At 42.5% G+C, this 20,895-nt stretch overlaps 1 protein-coding gene across 1 annotated transcript in view; it reads right to left on the bottom strand.

Moving 5' to 3' along the window:
* pcloa (piccolo presynaptic cytomatrix protein a) overlaps nucleotides 1–20,895 on the bottom strand; it is a 58,745-nt gene that overhangs the window by 7,279 nt on the left and 30,571 nt on the right. The window contains exons 6-22 of the mRNA XM_080492322.1: nucleotides 19,376–20,880; nucleotides 17,067–19,131; nucleotides 15,366–15,413; nucleotides 14,467–14,549; nucleotides 14,217–14,292; nucleotides 12,662–12,787; nucleotides 9,520–9,628; nucleotides 9,211–9,275; nucleotides 8,546–8,724; nucleotides 7,958–8,008; nucleotides 7,620–7,750; nucleotides 5,783–5,809; nucleotides 4,557–4,650; nucleotides 3,713–3,784; nucleotides 3,378–3,624; nucleotides 2,503–2,784; nucleotides 26–167 (exon numbers count right to left, since the gene is read on the bottom strand). Coding sequence (XP_080348448.1) covers nucleotides 26–167; nucleotides 2,503–2,784; nucleotides 3,378–3,624; nucleotides 3,713–3,784; nucleotides 4,557–4,650; nucleotides 5,783–5,809; nucleotides 7,620–7,750; nucleotides 7,958–8,008; nucleotides 8,546–8,724; nucleotides 9,211–9,275; nucleotides 9,520–9,628; nucleotides 12,662–12,787; nucleotides 14,217–14,292; nucleotides 14,467–14,549; nucleotides 15,366–15,413; nucleotides 17,067–19,131; nucleotides 19,376–20,880 — 5,302 coding nt within the window. The remainder of the gene's footprint in view (nucleotides 1–25; nucleotides 168–2,502; nucleotides 2,785–3,377; nucleotides 3,625–3,712; nucleotides 3,785–4,556; nucleotides 4,651–5,782; nucleotides 5,810–7,619; nucleotides 7,751–7,957; nucleotides 8,009–8,545; nucleotides 8,725–9,210; nucleotides 9,276–9,519; nucleotides 9,629–12,661; nucleotides 12,788–14,216; nucleotides 14,293–14,466; nucleotides 14,550–15,365; nucleotides 15,414–17,066; nucleotides 19,132–19,375; nucleotides 20,881–20,895) is intronic.

Raw genomic sequence — 20,895 nt, 5'->3', positions numbered from 1 at the left:
GTTCAAACTGTGCATGGGAACTTACAATCGAGGCACCTGGAAGATGGCACTGTCCACCTCGTTTGCCTCTCCTTCTTCGTCCAATAAGCTGTAGGCGCTGCCGCTCAGGCCGCTGTCCAACGAGGCTGCCGTGACTGGAGCGTCCCCGGATCTGTAGCTCGACCGAGCTGTGTGGAGATACGACCACAGGCATCATGACAAAGGGAAATAAAGTAAACTTGCACTTCTGCTGATTCCAAGTACTCCTGGGCCAAGAAGCATCAGGTAACTTTCTTTTTTCTGCAAAGGAAATCCATCATGATCCACTTTAATACTTAAAATGATTAATGCCACATTCAAAAAGCGAGGCTCGTTTAAGGCACACAACACTAGACTGGACTGGAATGAATAGCAAGGCAGACATCGAGGACTTGCAACAAGCATATGGAGAGACAGAGTATCTTAAATCATTTTCTGAACAAAGACTCAACAGTAGAAGTTCACATATAAAGCTAACATAAAACAAACAAATCACATTTATGTGTTATGCAGACTCAATGAGAGGCACAAAGACCCTGCTGACGTTGTTAGTCCTCTGTATGGAATATAAGTAGTGTTCAGATATCTAACATTTAGCAAGTTACAAAAAGTGTCATATCAGGAAGGAATTTTTAAAGATGTTTACGGTGGTACTGTTCACAAAAATATGTTTACAAAAATGTAAAAAAAATAAAAAAATTTAATAAAATGCATGTTTGAGTTTAAATGTTTTAGATTTCAACATTCTGCTGCTCGGGCAGTGTGAGAGAGTATGGAGGATGTGAGATGCAGAACGGCATCCATGCCGACACGCTCGTCTTTCGGGCCACTCAACAACAATGTCACTGACGGAGTGCTGAAGCTCACTAATAACAGTACAATGAAGCAACGGGAGAGTCGTGACGCCGCGGATGTGGCAGTGGCGTAGCGTTCACTCTCAATGAATCACACCCCGAGACATTGATTTCCTGGCATTAGTGAGCTGTGTTGGTGGCCGACAGGAAGTGTGTCTCGCTGCATGGATCGCCGGCGATGTGGGGACTTTCTCTGTCTCTTTTCAAAAGCTTGCAAGATTCCCCCCTCTTTCTCCCTGCGGGTGTGCGTTAGTAGTACGGCATCCTCTCTTTCTCTCACTCTCTCTCTCTCTTTCTCCCCCTCGCTCCAGCTGTGCTGCAGTCACACCACAGAGAGGAGACTCTTGGGCAAACGCTCACCTCCGATGCTCTGCGGCCTCTCTTCTGACACGGCTTTCCTGAGGGTCAGGTGTCTGCCGTCTGCTCTGCTCCCTTTGGCCCACACAACTGATGGCAGGGCAGGCAGCCAATCGGACTGGGCTCTCTGAATGGTGAGCACGCCCACTACGCTGTGTCTCTGGTGCCTCAGTGAGAGGCGGCCTCTTTGGCCTGGATGTGTTTGTATATCACAGGTCAGATGTCAGGGGGCGGGGTCAACGGCAGGAAACAAAGGTCACGAGGAGGGGGTCGAAGTTCAAGATGGAGGGAAGAGGAGGGCGGGGAGGGGGTGGCAAGATGGAGATTCAGAGAGCGGTTTATCTTCATCATGGCAGCCAGCTTGACGGACAACTGTCATGCAGCCACAGTGTGCAGTGCACGTTTGCCCCTCCCCTGCACGTCTCAATGGGGCAAGGTGTGCAGCATCGACTGAGATGCATTGTGAGTCCGGGAGTTTTTTAAAAAAAAAAAGAAGGAAGGGAGGGGGGTAGCAGACTGCATGCACAGCCATCTCAGTGAGGAAGTTTAGAAATCTGGCCTTTTTTTTTCCTCAACGAAAAAACACAAATCATAAAGAACTCCAAAAGATAAAATAATAAAGATATCAAAACAGGTTAATGATATTTTAAGGAGGGAGGGAGGAGGGGGCGACAGCTTTCTTCTGTTTTAGTAGTTGGATGGATGAATCTTAAAAACTGGTCCTAAATGTAGTAACATCATTTATCATTTCCTGCTTTGATCCTCATGAGCATGAGATGTTTTGTAGACCTTTTTTATTGATTGTAGCCTGACTTACCTCAAAATCCCAAAAGTTAAAACCTAATTCTAATTTGGTAATTTTATTAAAATTTTTGCTGCACAAGATGTACTTTTAATGGTTGGTTATACGTATTTAACTATGAAAAGAGTTTAAAAATTCAGAAATGAACATAATGCCTCTTTGCTTTTGGTGAAAAGAGGCCAAGACGTTGTGCTACTGTACAAGTGTAATGCTGGCTTGAAACATCTAAAAACTTGTGCAGGCATACAGAAGAGAAGCGATGGAAGGTCGACACACTGTAAACGCACCGGGAAGGAGGACCAGAGGGTGACGGGGGGGGGGGGGGGGGGGGGGTTGGGGGTCGGGGTCAGGAGGAAACCAAGTACGGAAAGGGAAACTCAAAGGAAAATGAAAAGAAAAACCCAACAGAAGGTAGAACAGATGAGAGTGAGGAGGCCATGCTGCGTAGGCTTTATTTGCGCCTTGGTTTACTTGGTTGGAGGCGTTGCGGCGGCTGCTGCTGCTGCGACTGCTGCTGGGCATCGCCCGTTGCTATGGCAGCGCCCCCGCCGCTTCCATTGCTGGTGTCCTGGTGGTGTTGCCGCACGGCGCTTTTGCTGGAGCGCGAAGCGCCATGCGAGCGAGAGTGTTGGCTGTGTCCGTGGCTGTGGTGGTGGCTGTGGTGGTGGCTGTGGCTTTGGCTGCTCTCGGACGGGGAAGGCTTCGATGTGCCAGGGCTACTGTGAGATTTCTCGATAGTGGGCATCTGCGTGTCTAAAACAACCAGATTCACCAAATTACCCAAAAAAAAAAAAAAAAAGTATATTATTTTTTAAGGAATTTACAGGCTTTTTGCAAAGTTGCTGACTTGTGCAACCTTTCAAGTACCTGCCTCCTAAAGTCACAACCTACTGTCATTGTCATTCTATTTTCTTACAATGTTACTTTGAGGTTTTCATTTTTTAAATTAGCGAAGCATTCAAAGCCTTCCACGGCCACGTTGCCCTCAGTGTTAGAAGAAGGATGGAGGGAAGCTCTGAGGCCGGGCCTCTGAGCTGGGTGACATCATGGCAGGCGAGAAAACAGACCACGAGAAAGCAAACAAAGCATGAGGCAGAAGCTACACTGTGTGTAAAAATGAGCAGAGAAAGGTGTCGTCAACGCATTTGCAGAGTGAAAAACAGGTGAACAGAGGCAGACACTGTGATAAAGAAGCAGTGATAAAAAGAGAGTTAAAAAGAGAGGTGGAGGGAGGGAGGGAGAACAGAACTAGAGAAGCAGCAGAGCCCAGGAGGGGAAGGGGGGGGGGGTGTTAGTGGGTGACGGTGTTTTAATCAAGCGGGTGAGAGGAACTCATCGTGTCCTACCCTTGGCTGGGTCTGGAAAGATCCCGTGGCTTCGGCTCTTGATGACAGAGGATTTGGGGGAATCCTGAATATCGTGTGAGGAGCCCATGGTTTTAGGGGAGGAGTGCTGGGACGAGGGTTTTGAGGAACCATGCCGGCCCTGGCCTGAGTGGGAGCGTCTGTGGTGGTCCCCCTCGCTCTGCTCCTTCAGGGTAAGCCAGCGCGGGATGTTGTCTAACTGAGCGGTGTTCGACAGATCAATGAGGACCTGGGAACAAGCACGGCAGTTTAACTCAATTTATAAATTTTTTATTAAGGCATCTTTGAACAAAAATGATGTTCTGATAGAAGATTACCTCTCCGAGAAAATCATTGGAGGAGCACTTGTCGTAGTCCCACACGCTCACCTCCAGAGTCTTCTTCCTCAACTGGAATACACACAGTTTAAGAGTTTCCATAAATGAAATTACAATTAAACCAGTAGGAGCTTTGCAGATGTATTTATTTTTATTTGGGTAATTTAACCTTGGAACCAGTTAAACTGAGAGTTTTCCTGAATTTTCTGGAGAAAGTGTATAACGCACACTCCTCCCCACAATAACTGAAAATATTACCAAGCAGAGATGGCTAGCTGTCAGATAACAGTACACTTGTCTGCTCTCAGATACAAAGAAGTCATCCTAGAGCCTCTATAACACGAATGTCAAAAATATTTTACTTAAATTTTAATGAAACCTGGTGGAAAATTCTGTGAAATGTCCAAAAAAGCTTCTATAGCAGAGGCATTATACATGTTTTTACAAATTCACCCTGACAGCATGGCTTTGAGACTGCTTTGCTGGTGTCTGCTACCCTTAAGTAATGTTTTCTTTGAGATTTTTACAATTTTCTTGGTGCTTTGGACGGATTGGAGCCTCTTGCAGGCTGGTTTTGACCCACAGACCTTATGTTTGACACCTATCAGTATCAACTTTTCTCAATGCTGACTTATTTTAAACAATGGCATGATCATACTCAAACTAAAACATTCAAACAATCACAAAAAAATATGATCTGATTCTGCAATCATAGTTCATTCACAACTTATGCATAAAGAATTACTGTATTGTCATTGAGTATTAATTAAAATGATGATGTCAGTTGTTTGTATGTTAAAATGCCTAAGAATAGACTCCTTGTGTCCGTGGTCACGCTCGGTACCTGCTCCAGGTGGATATTCTTATAGATGACAGTCTGGTTCCACTCAGGGTTGAGGCTTTTCCCTGCATGTTTGGACTTCCTCTTGTTTTCAGCACTGGGGGGGGGACACATCGTACACATGCAGACTTGGTAAGTAAACACATCATCATCCTGCTGGGTAGGGGACCACCAAACTGTAGTGAGCACAAAGTACTGGAGGAGGCCACAATATGACAGTTAAGGGAAGAGAATGGATGTGATGCACATTGTTTAGATGGTAACAATGTATGAGGCCTACGTGCATGGACGGCAGGGAATGATGTCAGGATGTGCTGCAAAAAACTCCATTTTTGATGCTTATCAAGCCGTTTACCATTAAGATCATTTGGCATCAAACTAGCCTGCAGCCGTTCTTGGATGAAATCTCCAAGGAAGACAGGCTTGAAACCGAAAACAAGGCTCTACTAGAAAAAAGACTTTCTAGTAGATTGCTAATTGATATATTTGCCTGCCAATTTAGTAGTATAAACAAAAGACTTGCTGATATGGATGTTTTTTGCAGTGTGTAGGGTCTGATCCCAGATCGTATGATATGAGTAAATCTGTAAGAGTTAGTTTGGAAAGGACAAGGACGCTTTACTCCATGTTGGAAAACAATGGCATGAATAAAGGACTGCATTGCAAAATGATAGGAGTGTGTATTAAATGTGGGAGGGTGCTGAGGGTGCGGTATGATGTCAGGGCACGATGTAGGACAGCACCAAGGAGTTTTAATCACAAAACGGTGACAAACTAAAGGGTGTCAGGATCAATGTTAGGGTTCCAAATTTCAATGGTTCGGGGGTTGGGGTGGGGTGGGGGGGGGGGGGGGGGGGGACAACGATCATCTACCAGGACAAACCAACAGTTAGCTCAGATAAAAATGCACAGGACTGTTTTTGATTTGTGTTAAATAGATGAAAAGGCATTAGTAGTTAGGACTTTGCCACCTCCAAAGACAAAGACACTCCTAAAGCTGCAGGGAACGTTTGTGGGAGGAGGGAAGGAAGGGAAAAAGTGCAATTATTCCAGGGTGAAGGGTAGTTAGTGGGACTGAGCTAGTAGACATTTATCAGTTTTCCAGTTAGTTAGAAAACAACTTGTCTTTTTGAAAAAAGGCATTTCTTTTTCTTTTCTTTTTTTTAACTTTGACCAAACTGACAACCAATTTGCAACCAAAACAGAACCAAAGTGGGCAAGTCACATACCTGGCATTCTGGACAACCATGACCTGACTGAGGGGGTCCAGCATGCATTAAATATAGAGAACAACATACAGAAACAGTCGTCAGAGGGAGGGTGGGTGGGGGGACGGGGGTGTAAGAGAGTGTCTGTGGACTGTTAATGCATATGTAGGAAGGGTAGATACACCGATACATCCGGGTTCCCTTTGGTGTGACTTATCAACAAGTGTGTGTGTGTGTGTGTGTGTGTGTGTGTGTGTGTGTGTGTGTGTGTGTGTGTGTGTGTGTGTGTGTGTGTGTGTGTGTGTGTGTGTGTGTGTGTGTGTGTGTGTGTGTGTGTGTGTGTTTAGGGGCAGAAGCAGGGAATTATGGTGCGCTGGAGTGGTTCACTGAAAACTGCTGTAAGTGTGTCATGAGGTGCATGTATGAGTGTTGAGAGGACTTTCAGGTCATATGAGTCATCCATTGGCAACCGTAATGGCGATGTGCCATTCATGGGCTGCAACAAAACAGCACTACGGGTGGGAGCTTAATTTCTTCATCACACAATCAGATGCAATTTTTGTCTACCGTTGACAAAATTGATCTAATTTCACTAGTTTGTATGCTATATAAGTAGAACATACCATCATTTGAGTGGTTATATTTCCCATTGACATATTACCTGAACAAATAAATATCATGCACCATTATATAAATCAACATTTTTACATAAATGTTATAAATACCAGTGAAAGTTGGACTTTTAGTAAGAAATTTCAACATAAAGTTACTCTGCAGATAACGCCTGGAGAGGTATGCGTCTATCCTTGTGCACATGTTTAATCATGCTGTCCAGATCACAGGTGAGTTAAGTCACTGTTTTCAACCGCTGCAGGACCTCCATGTGGTTGCCAGGAGATGTGATGCAACTGAACAGCCTCTGTATGGATTGGAGTTGGTGTTGATAGTTGTGAGAGCCCATGTGTATACACACACACACACACACACACACACACACACACACACACACACACACACACACACACACACACACACACGTATGTGCACACATGTCGTGTTTAGTGTGCGTGACCCCGTCACAACTTTCAGGCGCCATTCTCGCAGCCTCTTTACTGTTACCGCGGCCCCCGATCTCCTCCGCTATGTTGTTTGCGTCTGTGCATGTGTGTAAACACACACACTATGTTTTATTGCTGTAATGATCCTCAAAAAGAAAAGAAAACTCTAGAGAGAGATAGCATTTCATAGCATAGAGAAGGTGGGAAAGTCAATAGCATTACAGTGCAATCACAGGGAGCAGGGAGCCCCGGACCTTTAAGGGAGTGCAGATCGTATTGCGAGCAGATATGAGAGCTATTGATTTTGACTGCACTCGTTCCTCCAGTGGAACAGCCATTAACAGCAGAGGGATGCAAGTACACTATCAACCTCATACATAAGGTTTATATTATCCAGCAGTGATACAGGGCTGATGAGTCCTGTGAAGCTACTATAATAATAAAAAAATAAAAAAAACCATGACCTTTGATGGACCTGCTGTAATGTAGTGGTGTGTCGACGCTATGGATTTGATATCGGAGAAAGGCCATGAGCTGCACATAGAAAAATGTTATGGTGAGTCAAAATCAATGTCAAATCGATTTTTACAATGAATGGAGATACGGCTTAAGCTTAAGAAAGTCTGTGCCTCCCAGATAGTACATTTCTTATAACTACGTACAACTTTAAATCAGTCTCTCAAAGACGGCTCATGATTTCAGTCCTTTGGACATGAACAAAATTCAAGCATCTACACATTTTTATTTCATACGCTGAACACACCACCTTCCTTCTTGCTGTTTCCACTCTGCTGACTTACCCTCTGCCAGGCAGCAGATACACTTTAACGAATGGATCGGAGTAACCGTTGTTGTCCCGCGGGGCGAGGTTTCTGGCCTGCAGGACGTGAACAATCAGGTTGCCGAGCTGCTTGTCATAGTGGATTTGAAGCTGGAAGAAAGAAACACAAGTGAGTTACAATGGATTCAAATGCATTAGGGGGAGATGCAATGTGGGAAAAGGAAGAATCTGGAAAACGAGGGTTGGCAATGCACAGAATTCTGTTTGCTTTTCATTGCATTTGAATATTTTAAAGGTAAAATCTCACAACATTGGCATCTCACTCTTTCCATTTGCATTAATATTTTTTTTACAGACCTGTATCTCTCCAGAGATGGGGTGGGTCTGGATCTTTGTTCCTTCTGAAGTCTGTGAGAAAAGAAAAACATTAATTTACACATCATTTAAGAGCTTAAACACAAAATAATGCAACTTTTTTGTTTTTGCATATTTTTATTTGTGTTGATAAAGCTAGACTGTTCTTTGTTTAAACTACTTACTTGTTTTTTTACATGAAAAATGAAATCCAACTAAAGATAACTTTGTTTGTATTCTGTCTCATAGATAAAAGAAGAAAAGTAATTGGCTTAAAATACTTAAATTATCCATGTTTTGTAGAAAAATGTTTTTTTGTATTTTGAACAAATATTTTTGACTTAAGTACTAGATATATTTGTGTAAAGATAGTAACTTGGATTTTATTGTTGTTTTCAAAGATTAAATTGAGGGAAATCTACTTTTTGTCATTATAGTCTTATCGTATTCCTTTAGAATGGGTCTAAAAATCATCCACAAAAAGCAAAAGAAGCAAATACAATGTGATATATTGCGTGTTTGCAATCACAATATTGGAACCAAGGTGAAAATATAGATTTGTTTTTCAGAAACCAGCCTCTGAGCACTCGCCTTGCTGCTGTGGCGCTTCTTGCTGACGGACGGGGATCCAGGCTGGCCGGGGCTGGAGGTGGCGGAGGTGGTGGCCGGCAGGCCGGAGGAGGAGGAGGGCGCCTGCTGCTGGGACACTTTCTGCAGCTCCGCCGCCAGCTGCTTGGGATCAACACCCGGAGACCTGGGTGGTCTGTCCCCTGGAAGGTGCACAAATACTGAAATCATAATCAACACCATCAGCCTCATGAAGCCATGCTTGTATACAAAAAAATGAAACACATATTGTTAATCTAAAGATTTTTTGTTTCGTTTTCCGGCATGACAGTGTCTACAGACTGAAACTATAGACACATTTTGAGGTGAACTTTTTAACTGAAAATGAAAAAGAAAACAACAGAGCTCATGAATATAAAACATCAGGCTAAATATTAAGGCTCTATATCACGGAGCCCTATGAAAAGATTACAGTGCTCCCACAATGGTTCAGTGTAATGAGGACAGACAGAGGAAATGGCCACAGGGTGAACTAGAGAAGAAAGAGACGAGACAAAAAAAGACGCGAGAAAGGAAATAACAAGAGAAAAAAAGTTGATTATGAATTACAGAGGATGGCGGAAAGAAAGAACTGTTAAAACCTGCATTAATCCTGGGCCGAACACATTTTAAAATACACCATAACTCACCTTTGCTGTGCTCCTGGAAATCCAAATGCTGAGAACCTTCTGACTCGGCCAGCATGTTGAGATCACTGAAAAAAAAAAGATATTTTACATTACTTGCTTTTAAGAAAACAACAGTGGCAGTGAAATACCAGAACAAACGTGATTAATAAGAAAATAAGAAAAAAGGCTATTTAAAGATCACCAGAGATGAAATGAGTTTCGCAAAAGAAGAGAGAAGCGTGGAAAGAGATGTGAAAAGATCTGTGACAGATTTGAGAACGTGAAATAAGAGGATAGCGGATATGACAAGATAAGAAACCTTCTACTCACAGCCTGACACACACTTCAGCCTCATTACACGGCTGCCCGACAAGCCCTTGGACCTCTTCGTAGGTTTTTCCTGTCTGAAGAACACCGTTCCACTCCAGGACTTGCATTCCTTGTTTAGACATAGGCACAAAAAGGAGAACATCCACAGTTAAAGGACGGTAGAGGTTCCAACTTTTACCAATTTGGTCAACACACACACACACACACAAACACTGCAAACCAAACAAGAAAATGAAGCTTTGGACGAAGCAGTTCTTTAAATATAAGATTAGAAAGTACTTCAGGGTTTGAAATGGAGCCTCCACTTCGAATCACCGTGAAAACAAAGCTTTGGTTTTTACCCTGTTGACAGAAGCATCAGACTGCAAGCCAGAGCTGGAGACACAGCAAACCCACTGCATCCCTCCAAACACACCCTGCACACAGGCGGGACTTACACAGCTTGAAACAGCTCATCCAGAGGGTCTTCTGCTTGCGATGATACTCCCGAGCTGCGTGTGGCAGTAACAAGAAAGGCTATGCTGTGGTTTGATAGTTTGAAACCCATAATAGTCATCGGAGCTGTTGCACTAGATACCGTGGTATGCACACAGATGCACACACACTGTCCTTCTGTGACACTAAGCCTCCGCGCCCGTGGAATCTGACAACATTTTTCCATATTCACACGAGAGAGTGAAGCGCCGTGTCCTCACTGACAGCGCCGGAGTGCTTTGCAGCCTTTCTGCTCAGTGTTGATGACGGCGTTACGTGTGCTATCATGGCTGAGTTGTCCCCACAGCCAACAACACCACAGATGCATCTTGACTCTTGGACTGAGGCAGTCCCCGGCAGTGTCAGCCAATAACACACACATCCTCCTGTCCGAGGACATAATACAAGAGGTACTCTAGTTTCCTCCCCACAGCCCAGAAAACACGCATTTCAGGCTAAATGATGTAAAACGTCCCGATGAATGTGTGTGTGTGGGTGTCTGTCTCTCTGCGTTCGCACTGTGATCGACAGCCCAACTTAAACAAAACATAATAGATAGAGAGATTATTAGCCTGCACTGACCTCTGTACTTTTCTTTGTGTAGTCATTAGCCTGAATTTAACATTTTAAATTTACTACAACAAATGCTGGTTGCTAAAATAAACACAAAAAAAAAACAAATCAGCCCAGAGGCATAGCTATTGAGCACAATAGTAAGAATATTATAGAGTTTTGCTCAAATCACTGTCATACCGAGCCACCAGCATGCCTCCACATCTTTATTGTTCTATGCGATCCACATTTACTTTGATTTTTACTGGAATGAAATTTACATTTTATTCATTATTTGTTTGATATTAATATTTCTTGAAGAAAGACCCCCCCCCCCCCCCCCCCCACACACACACACACACACACTCACACAAACACACACACAGCAACAATGATCTCAGATACAATCCTTTGACTGTCTGTTTAAAGAAGTAGAGAGAAGAAACTGACAAAAAAAAAAAAAAAAAAAAAAACAGCCACGTAACAGGATAAAAAGGGAAACGGATGGAGACACAAACAGGAACACAAAGTGGCTGTACTCACACACCTCCGCACGGCACAGGCAGATGGAGACGCACGCACACACGCACACACACACACACACGCACACACACACACACTGGGTTCGGCTGTTTGTTTCTCTGTTTCTCTCACTGCCTACAGATCACCCGTGTGGCAGCTCTGCGAAAGGCTTTGGCCACAGCTTCGCCAATTGTTCGACATCCTCTCTGTGACCACGGGTATCCACACGGACTGGGAGGGTGATGGGGTTAGCCGCTCCCAGACTCCCCAACGTCCAATCGATATTGCTTCTTTGAAATGTGTTGCTGTTAATGTGCTGCACAAACATCTTTATCTTATGGTGGTGTCAGTGAAAGGTGTATATAGACGCGAAACTACAGATCATATACCATATAGTATATAAAGGTTTTGACATAATGGTTACCGGGCACTCAGGGAATTAAGCAATACCACCTGATTGCCGTCTCCATCAGGGTTGCTAAGACCAGTGGAACTGAGCTTCTTTTATGGTGTTGTGCAAGTAAATGTTTTTGGCCGCGGGTAAGGCTTGGACAAGGCCTCGCTTGAATACAGATTACATAAACATGCTGAGGATTGTGTCTGACAGTCACACAAAATAGTCCACACAATCAATGTAGCGCATCTGCCTCCATGAATATCAAAAAGCAGATGTGTGTTCCAGATCACACAAAATACTGGGAAACGTTTATGTAACTAGGTTTTTTTTTCCACATGCAATGTAATTTTCAACTGAAAATATTTGCTCTGTTTATGATTTATAACCAGGCCCACTTTTACCAGAGATACTGCAGTGAGCTGGTGGCAAAAAACATTTAACCAACAGGCTCAAGATGACTTAGTTCACCTGGCCATATTATAAGATATTCCTTACGCTGTGGCCCTTATTCTTTTTCACACTACAAGATGTCATTGTTAAAAGACACTGATATAAAATAATGCATAACTCTTCAAGAGTTAGAGGTTTGCAATGTTACATCTGCTTGATTGTTATATATCGTCTGGAAATGTTACACCAGTGATTCAGCATCCAATTTTTCTTTTATAATTTGCCTCCGTGATAGGTATGTGTGTCTTTAGTTCTTTTTTTTTTTCTGAATTGCCAATTTTGGAAACATAACAAGCAAAATAACAAACAACTGAGAAAAGGCATCAACAAGTGTTTCCATTTTAATGGAGATGTAACAAATGCTACCACGATGGCTGGAGGCTGGTCACATATTTGGTAAAGTCAAAAGAAATTAAGTATGAACCTTTTCCCTGTAAGCTTTTTATTTTAGTTCTCACTTTTCACAACCAAATATGAGTCATGGCTCATCGCCGGGAGCTGATCAGATGAATGTAAACGAGGACCTAATTTTGCCGCCACTATGTTTCTCTCCATTTTAACGAGACGCTCGATTATGTCATTTTTACAAAATTTTCAAAGTGAACGGGATAGTTTAGTCGTTAATAAATGCATAATTACAGGTAATTTGATGCTATTGTTGTAGTGATACGGTAGTATGAACTAAAGCCTAGCTCATTCATAAGGCAAAAGAAAAAATTAAACCATCATTCGAAACCCAGACCTTACCTTCAAGGATCTTTCCTGTTTGTTCTGCGGCTCCACCAGGCAGGACTTTGGCAACATAAGCGCCGATGTCCCCGTTACTGTCAGGTACTTCTTTTCCTCCAACCACTCGAATACCCAGTCCGTTTCCTGTTTGGGCACGAAGATCAAAAGCAAATCATTGGCAGAACAAATAGGTTTGATCTCCAACATTAGCATCACATGTCTTGTTTATTTGAACATGAACAGAAACACACACTGCAAAAACATAACCACTCTTTGGAAGACAAAGAATTGTTCAGTTAGTCAAATTGGAATTTAAAATATTGCAAAAAATATTGTTTAATATCGGAGCTTTGAAGTCATCACGGAGTAGAAACCTGAAGCTGATTAAAAGTAGTCGTGGTGGAAGGCATAGCGGATTTTGGTAACTTTGAGATCACAGTAATATTATTCCCAACATAACAATTAATATGTCAGAATTACTAATGATGGCAAGAACCAGGTAAAATTTTGTTTTGCATCCTAACTAAAGGCCGCATGGTGACACAGTAGTTGGCGCTCTCACCTCACAGCAAGAAGGTATGGGTTCAAATTGCTGTGTGGAGTTTGCATGTTCCTCCTCTCTCTGCGTAAAGAGATATTTCAGAGGAACTTATTGTTACTTGGTTCATTTGAGTAACAATTGCCTGTTCTTTCTACATTCTGAAACTGTCTCATAAAACCTCCATGGATGAATTTGAGCATGATCAAATAACATCTAGAATAGTTGAAAGGCAAAACTCACTCTTTTTCATATCATGTCCAGTCAGGGTGGACGTAAGTTAAGGTCAAAACATTCTGTAGTGATCTCTGCCTTTGCAGATGAGTTCAGACAGAAGGAAATATTAGTTCTCAGTTACTCGTGCACGCATACGAAGCCTTCAATCACATAAAAGCTTAATTTTAATAAATAACTTGATAACACATCATGAAGTATCTTCCATATAAACAAAACAAAATAACCGAGAACAAATGACTTAGTTAAGCAGGAAGCATTTGTAAACAAAATTCTTCCTTTGTGGGACGTTGGTTAATTGCGGGAGATAATCCTGAGCTTGAGGGAAGCGCCATTTTGGCATGGCAATTAGTGATGGGTGTGGAAAGGAGCCAAATCAAAAGGAAAGCCAGGACATGAAATGTCTGTCTACTTTGAGCCTGGAGGAATGGTGCAATAGAAGGTAATGGAAGGGAGGTGATGGGCCACTTTGCTGAGATCTGACATTAGATGATAGAACGAATAAGATGCAGGAAGCAAAAAATCATTCTTCGTAAACCTAATTAAATGTTTATTCGTGTGCAGATTTAGGGTTTTTTCGTCTTTAATTTTACAATAATTTAAAATTAGATTTTTATTTCTGTTTAGTCAAACGAGAACAAATTCAGTGATTGAGGCATAGTTGAGGGCCTCAGTAAGCATCGAATCAAATACAATTTAATGAATGGACAACAGTCAGTAACACATTAACTTGTAAGATATGCCTCCCCATATGCCTGTTATGATTATATTTAGCCTACTGCTGGAACAACGTTACTTTACCTGAGACACTGCGGTCCTTTGGATCCCTCTGCAGTTTGACCCTGAGGTGAGGGAAGGGGTAGTACGGACCTTTCCCCTGTCGCCCATACACAATGTGAGATGTTAATCACTTATCATTTGTGTATGTACCACACAAACACGTATCAAGGTGATTGAGCGAAGTTGCATGCTTTTTCGTTGACCTTGTTATATGATAACACCTAAAAACATTGCTTCATTGCATGCGGGTCAGAATTTATGTTTTATTCACCTGTCTCTTCTCATGTCCATTCTCTGACCGTCCATCTCGCGGTTTGTCAAACCAGTCGGTCTCCTCCCGTCTGAGGTGGTAGGCTTCAGGGATAAAAAAAAACACACGCTGCTTCAAAACCATTCAGAAAGGCAAGACCCTTATATCCCATTCGACAGAAGGAGTTTCAGGTCATGTAACGTTGTTTGCGGGGCAATTAAAAAATAGAAAAATAATAATTGTATTTGTGGGAAATGACAGAAAATTAAACCAGGGCAAAAATAATGATTAGAAAGTAAATTGTGAATTTTTCCAGCATTCATAAAGTGTCATAGGGATGCCAAGCAAAATAATACTTTCAAAGGTAGTGTGATGTAAGCGACGGAGGAAATGCAGTTTGAGAGTATCTAAACCTATTGAGTTATGGATATTTAAGAATGAAAATGTTAGTGATGTATACGTACAGTTTGTGTATGTATGGAGAGATTTGTATGTATCTGTGGATGTGTTTGCAATTCATGTAAACTACTCACAAAAAGTAATGACAATCATGTTTGGTAGATTATTTTCATGTTCTAACAATGCTTGGTGGCAATACATGTTATCCAAGTCTGTTTATTTCCTTTTTAAATGGCTCCACATCTGTAAGGAACATGGACTTCTGGGTCCCCCCCTGACATCTCCACGCAGTGTCCATTTAAAAAAAAAAAAGAAAGAACCATTGTTCCATCTACCGAAACCAAGATTTCTTTACTTTAAGTTCAAAGTATATTTGAATTCCCAATGTTTGTTGAATTTATTTTCATTCACAAAACCTCCCCAAAATGAATTCATCATGTTTGTTGTGATGCGTAATAAATGTGTGGTGCAGGTTAATATATTAGTTAATGGATAACTAGAGAACTTGACTAATACTCTACCATTGGTTGCATCGTCTCTGTTCAAAGCCATCAGGGAATCATTTAGGGCTGGAATCAAGGCAAATGGGTTTACATTTCAACATAATGGAATACATCTGAATCTATTTACAAGTGGTTAAGTGGCATTCAAGACAACTTTAAACATTAAAACCAGACAACTAAACAACGGTGGCTTTCATTAATTTCTTCAAATTAAAAATGGCACAATGTGCATCTTATTCCATGAATGTGATCTGAACTTGGAAGTGGATGATTGGCTTGCCGAGTTAAGAGAGTACTTTTCAACAAATGAATTTTTTCCATACAATTCAGTCATGCATGTATAGGAGGGGGCAATGTCTTTTCTGGGTGCATTACAAGTCTTTTTGTTTTTACTTGTTTTATTGATGTGTAACTTAGTTCCATTTAGCTGTTTTACACCAATTAGGTCCACTTGGTGTGTCACACTCTCAGTAATGTTTTGGAAAACTTTCAGGATTCATCATCAACCAAGTGTTTGTTCACAAAATAATGGTCCATTTTTGTCAATGACTTTCAATAGTATCTGTGTTTATAAACAGAAACATTGAAAAGGGGTCAAACAACAGATTCTGTTTTTTTATAAAATCCAAGCACGTTTACCCTTTAGAAATGCAATATAAAATAACTGTGTAGAAGGGAAACAGAGCACACAGTTCATGCAACAGAAAGTATCACAAACACTAACTAATATAGTAAAGAGAAGACATGCAAGGTGAACTTTTACATTTATTACACACACACAAGTGCAATCAATTATCATGCATTTCAAAGATAGGAATAATCCAATCCAAGTACTGTGATGACAACAACACCCAAAGTAAAGAGTTTTCAAGGAATACCATTCTAGCAATATATATAAATTATCAATATGAATCGATGTGTATTATAGTCAAGTACACCAACAACACTGACTATCAACAGTAAACATGAACTTTATACAAACATAACTAATCTACTATTGTCTTTGTTGTTAAATAGGACATAAGGTTTTTTAACTGTCATTTGTCTGGATGCCAATTATGCAAAATCTTCAAGTGGGAGAGGCACTTTTCAGTGTATCATTTGTGCAGAAAAGACATTTTCCGCAACTAATTCAAGATTTATAGATCTACTTTGCAATTGTGACCTTGGCTTTGCATACTAAATCTGATAAAACATTTAATTTCATTAAAACAATTGAAACTGCTACCTTCTTCAAAAAGATGCAGTGCTACAAATATAGAGATTCTGTACATAAAAAAATCTACAAGTGAGCAACTACTTTTTGGTAGTTAAAGCCTCCCACATCAAAAGCTGAAACAGGAAGTTCGAATGTAAAGTGATGAACTAAAATATGAACACGTTACACAACATCTGAAACACCAATAGACTCATGGTGCATGCATAGAGATACATTCAAGTCCCGAAAGAAAGCATAAAAGGCATGCAAGGACACCACATCGCCACAGCTTGATGAAATGTACACCAGAAACCAGAAAATGAAAAGAAAGTACATTCACAAAAATGGGACATACAAACAGAAATCTTTCACAGACACAAGCAGAGTTTGAATCCTCAAACACAAGCTAAATATTAAACACGTTAAGACTGAAGACATGCAAAACAAAGAACAACCAGAAGTGTCTAATGACAACGTAATGAACAGGACAAGCATGACAATGTGACTTGTCTGTGTTTTACCTTCACTATCTGACATGGTGCCCTGAAGGTCATCCAGCAGCACATAACCTCTACCTCTTGTTGGCTCCTCCCTGATTTGCTGCTGTTGGGAACCCTCCAAGGACAAGCATGAACCAAACTGGTCCCGTGAATCAGCTGAGATTGGAGGCAAAGGTCCCGCTGAAGCACGCGCCATGCCCATAGGCTGGCCAACGGGACTCAGTGGACTTTCTTCTTCAGAGTTTTGCGCGACTATGGGTATTCTTCCCCGGCCACTTTGCACAATGGGAAGGCTAGTGGGTTTAGTGCGACCAGATGGGGTTTGATAACTTGGTACATCTCCAGATGCTTCACCATCTCCTTTTAGCCTTAATGAAGAGCTGGAAGGGTCCCGTTTGAGAGACAAGTCCAGACCATAGCAAGAAGTTGGTCTGGATGACGGTCTTGAGCGGCTTCCACTTGGATAAGCAGAGTCCAAACCTAAGCTCTGGCCCAAGTTCAGGGAACCAGCCAGATTGGCACCCAAGGTAGACCCAAGGTACTTTTGCTGCTCTGCAATATTCTTACGAAGCCCAAAAGTAATCTCATCCTGCATGAGTCGGCTTGATCTTGGGGATGCACTTGTAGATCCAAGATAGCTGGTAAAGTCTGTCTCCAAACCTCTGCCATCCGTAATGGAGGAATACTTGGATGATATTTTAGGATCCAGTGGCTGAGTCTTGTGTTTTTGGTACAACATAGATGTTGGGAGTTGTTTTGCTGCCTGCTTCTCAAGAGTAAGTCGACTGATGCTGTACTTTTCTGACTTTGGATAATGTCTTTGGGAGTAACTGGAGACACTAGAGCTTGGGGTATAGTAGTGCTGGGAGAGACCCGTCAGTTGTTCTAGATTTTCTGTCCCACCGGTACTTCTCCTAAACTCTTGCTTCAACTGCTGCTTCAGAAGTTTTAGTTCGTAAGGTTCCTCCATTGTATCCTCTTCATCGGGTGTCTTTCCAAAAGTATGGAGTCTAGAAGTTGATCCCAGGTAGTCAGTGGATCCCAAATCTGCAGCGCTCCTACGCAGGAGCTTCTCTGCCTTAGCCAGTTCCCTCTCAGCCAGACTATAAGATGAAGACATACCAGTGGACCCTTTTGCTAGTTCTGCAGCATCTTCCAGCAGCATGTAACTTCGAGGTGTGTGGTGATCGACATCAGTGTAGTAGGATTCTGAGACAGTTGACATTGGACTACCTGCCAAACTTCCTACTTCCAAGGCTCGTAGGTCAAGGTGGTTACCATATTTGTCATACTTGACACCCAGGTAAGGAGATGACACTGGATCAGGCTGACGGCTAATGACATCATATTTAGTTGAATCCAGCTCTGAAAGGAGAGCTGCTTGCCGAGCAGCTTTCTGTTGCAGCAAAAGCATCTGGTGGTAACTCTGCTGCTGGGAGCTGGTGAGTGAAGGAACAGAGGAGTAGATTGAGTGAGACTGATATGACTGGGGGGTCTGGTAAAGAGACTGCTGGTACTGACTTTGATTGTATTGGTACTGGGAGTATTTTCCATACTCATGCTTCGTTTGAGGTGGAACAAAGTCATCCAGCTCTGACTGAGGAGCTGTCCGGGGACGCTCCAGACCATGAGTTTCGATTTCCTCATCCTCACCACCTCGCACACCTCTAGTCTCACGGATGTTACTAACTTCACTATCTGACATGTAATCTCTGTCCTCTGCAACACTCTGTAAGTAGGCTCTTTCTCTCTTTTCTCTCTCCTTCAGCAGTGCATCCTTCCTACGATTGATGCCCATCTCCAAATACCTAAGCTTTGCATCAATCTCTTTCTCTTCTTCATCTAACTCTGCTTGTCTTTTACGGAGCTTGGAAGACTCGCGCTCAACCAGATCAAGCTCACGGTCAATATCTTGTAGGATCTTTGCACGTGCCATGTTGGAATTACGGCACATTCTTCGACGGGCTGAACTAGTACTGTATGCTGTCTGGCCACTGGTTGTGGTCTCCTCCTCTGATGGTGGATTAGGGAGAGTCCTCTTTACCTTCTTTTGAGTGCCTGTTGGGGTGCCACCTGAGCTCTTTCCCTGTAGGAAAATGTAAACTATTAGTCCAACAGCAATTGTGGCGTCAACTTCACTTTAAACAATCATGATGGGAAGGGGGAAATAATCTGATCATTCAATACACACACATCTAAAGTGATTTTAAACCTCAGAAAAGTTTTAACTTTAACTGATATTTACTTTTTGAAACTTAAAACAAACAGATTTTTTTTGTTCTGGGACTTTTTATGTGAATGACAGTAGGTGTTTTAAGTGTTATACTTACACCGTAGTTTTCAGATGTTGCTCTTTCTTCTCCGGTTGGGCTCATGGGCTTAGGGTCAGACATAGATCTCTGCATGGACTTTGGAGAGGCTTTTAAAGGATCTGCACTTCCTCGTAGCTTTTGTGGGCTGGTATCACCCAGTGATTTATCATAGGACACAAACTCAAGGGATTTGCTTGGTGATACACAGGGGGAAATAGGAGAATAGAGTACTTTAGGGGATTTAGGAAGTGCTTGAAGGGTAGAGGAATCCGTTTTGAGATTAGGTGACTGGCCTATTTCTAAGGGTGTAAGTCGTTTCTTTGGTGAGGTCCTTTCAGAGTCAGAAAGCTCCATTCTGGCGTCCATTCTAATATTGCCCTCCGTATCTGTTTGTATGGAAATCTCTGTATGAGCTTGGAGTGACATGTCTGACTGCCCACCCCTGTCACCTCTGGAAGTGCGTGGCCGGCTTTGTCGGCTTCTGTTCTGAGCTTCCCATTCGTCTTGATCCTCATCATCAGTCTGCACACAACTGTCAACACTTTTTTTTGCACTTCTCTTTTTTCTTCCAGCTGTATAAGCATTGCTCACTGCTTCATCCTCTTCATCTGTTTGGCAGCCACTGTCTGTGATTTTTCGGGACAGCACTGTGCCGTCAGGCCCCAGGACAACCGCCTCCTGTATCCCATGCCCTGGAATGTCCCCACCTGGGTACATCTGACGAAGCTTTTGCTCCTCCAGTTGCAAACGAAGTTGTTCTTGGAGTCTCTGAATCTGCTCAAGCTGCTGTTGCTGCTGGGCATAAGTTTCTTTCTGCATCATAAGGTGAGCCTGCCGTTCTTCTTCTTGCTGGGACAGTATCTGCTGCTTCATAGCCTGCAGCTCTTCAAGTTCCTTCTGCACCAGGAACTGTTCTTGTTCACGGAACCGCTGGATCTCCTGCCGCTCCCATTCCAATTCCTCAGCCAGGCGCTGTTGCTTTAGTTTCTCCATTTCTAGTCTCTCACGCTCTGCTTGATACTGGCCATCCCCAGGAACCATGGGTGAAGACAGAGCTTCAAGTGAAGCAGCAATGGCTTCTAAGGATGCATCAGTGTATGTGTCAAGGGATAATGAAGTCGTTGTTGCTGTGGAGGCATTACCAGCAGCATTACTGCCTCTGGAAATTTCCAAATTGAGCGGGGTATCTCCTTGTTCTTCGGAGTTGGTGAGAGTGGACAGAAAACTATGGGATCGTGTAATTGGCAGGCTTTGAAGGTCGGAAAGGGAAGGCATGGTGTCGCTGGTATGCATAGTTGCCAGGGTGTTGTATGATGTACTAAATATGGACCCAGGCTGGGTGGTAATGGCATATGTAGATGGAACAGGTGCAGCAACAGAGGAATAGACTACTCCATTTGATGACCTCAGAACACTGCTTGTACCAAAGAGTGTACCAGCAGCACTTGTGTCTCTGGCTTGGGAATAGGGTGGAATAGTCATTCCTGCATATGTGCCTTTCTTGGAGTAGTCAACAGCTTCACCTGTCAAGAGTCAAG

Source organism: Lipophrys pholis (genome assembly GCF_963383615.2).
Source record: "Lipophrys pholis genome assembly, chromosome: 22".
Taxonomy (NCBI): Eukaryota; Metazoa; Chordata; class Actinopteri; order Blenniiformes; family Blenniidae; genus Lipophrys; species Lipophrys pholis.
This window is presented reverse-complemented; position numbering and strand designations above follow the sequence as displayed.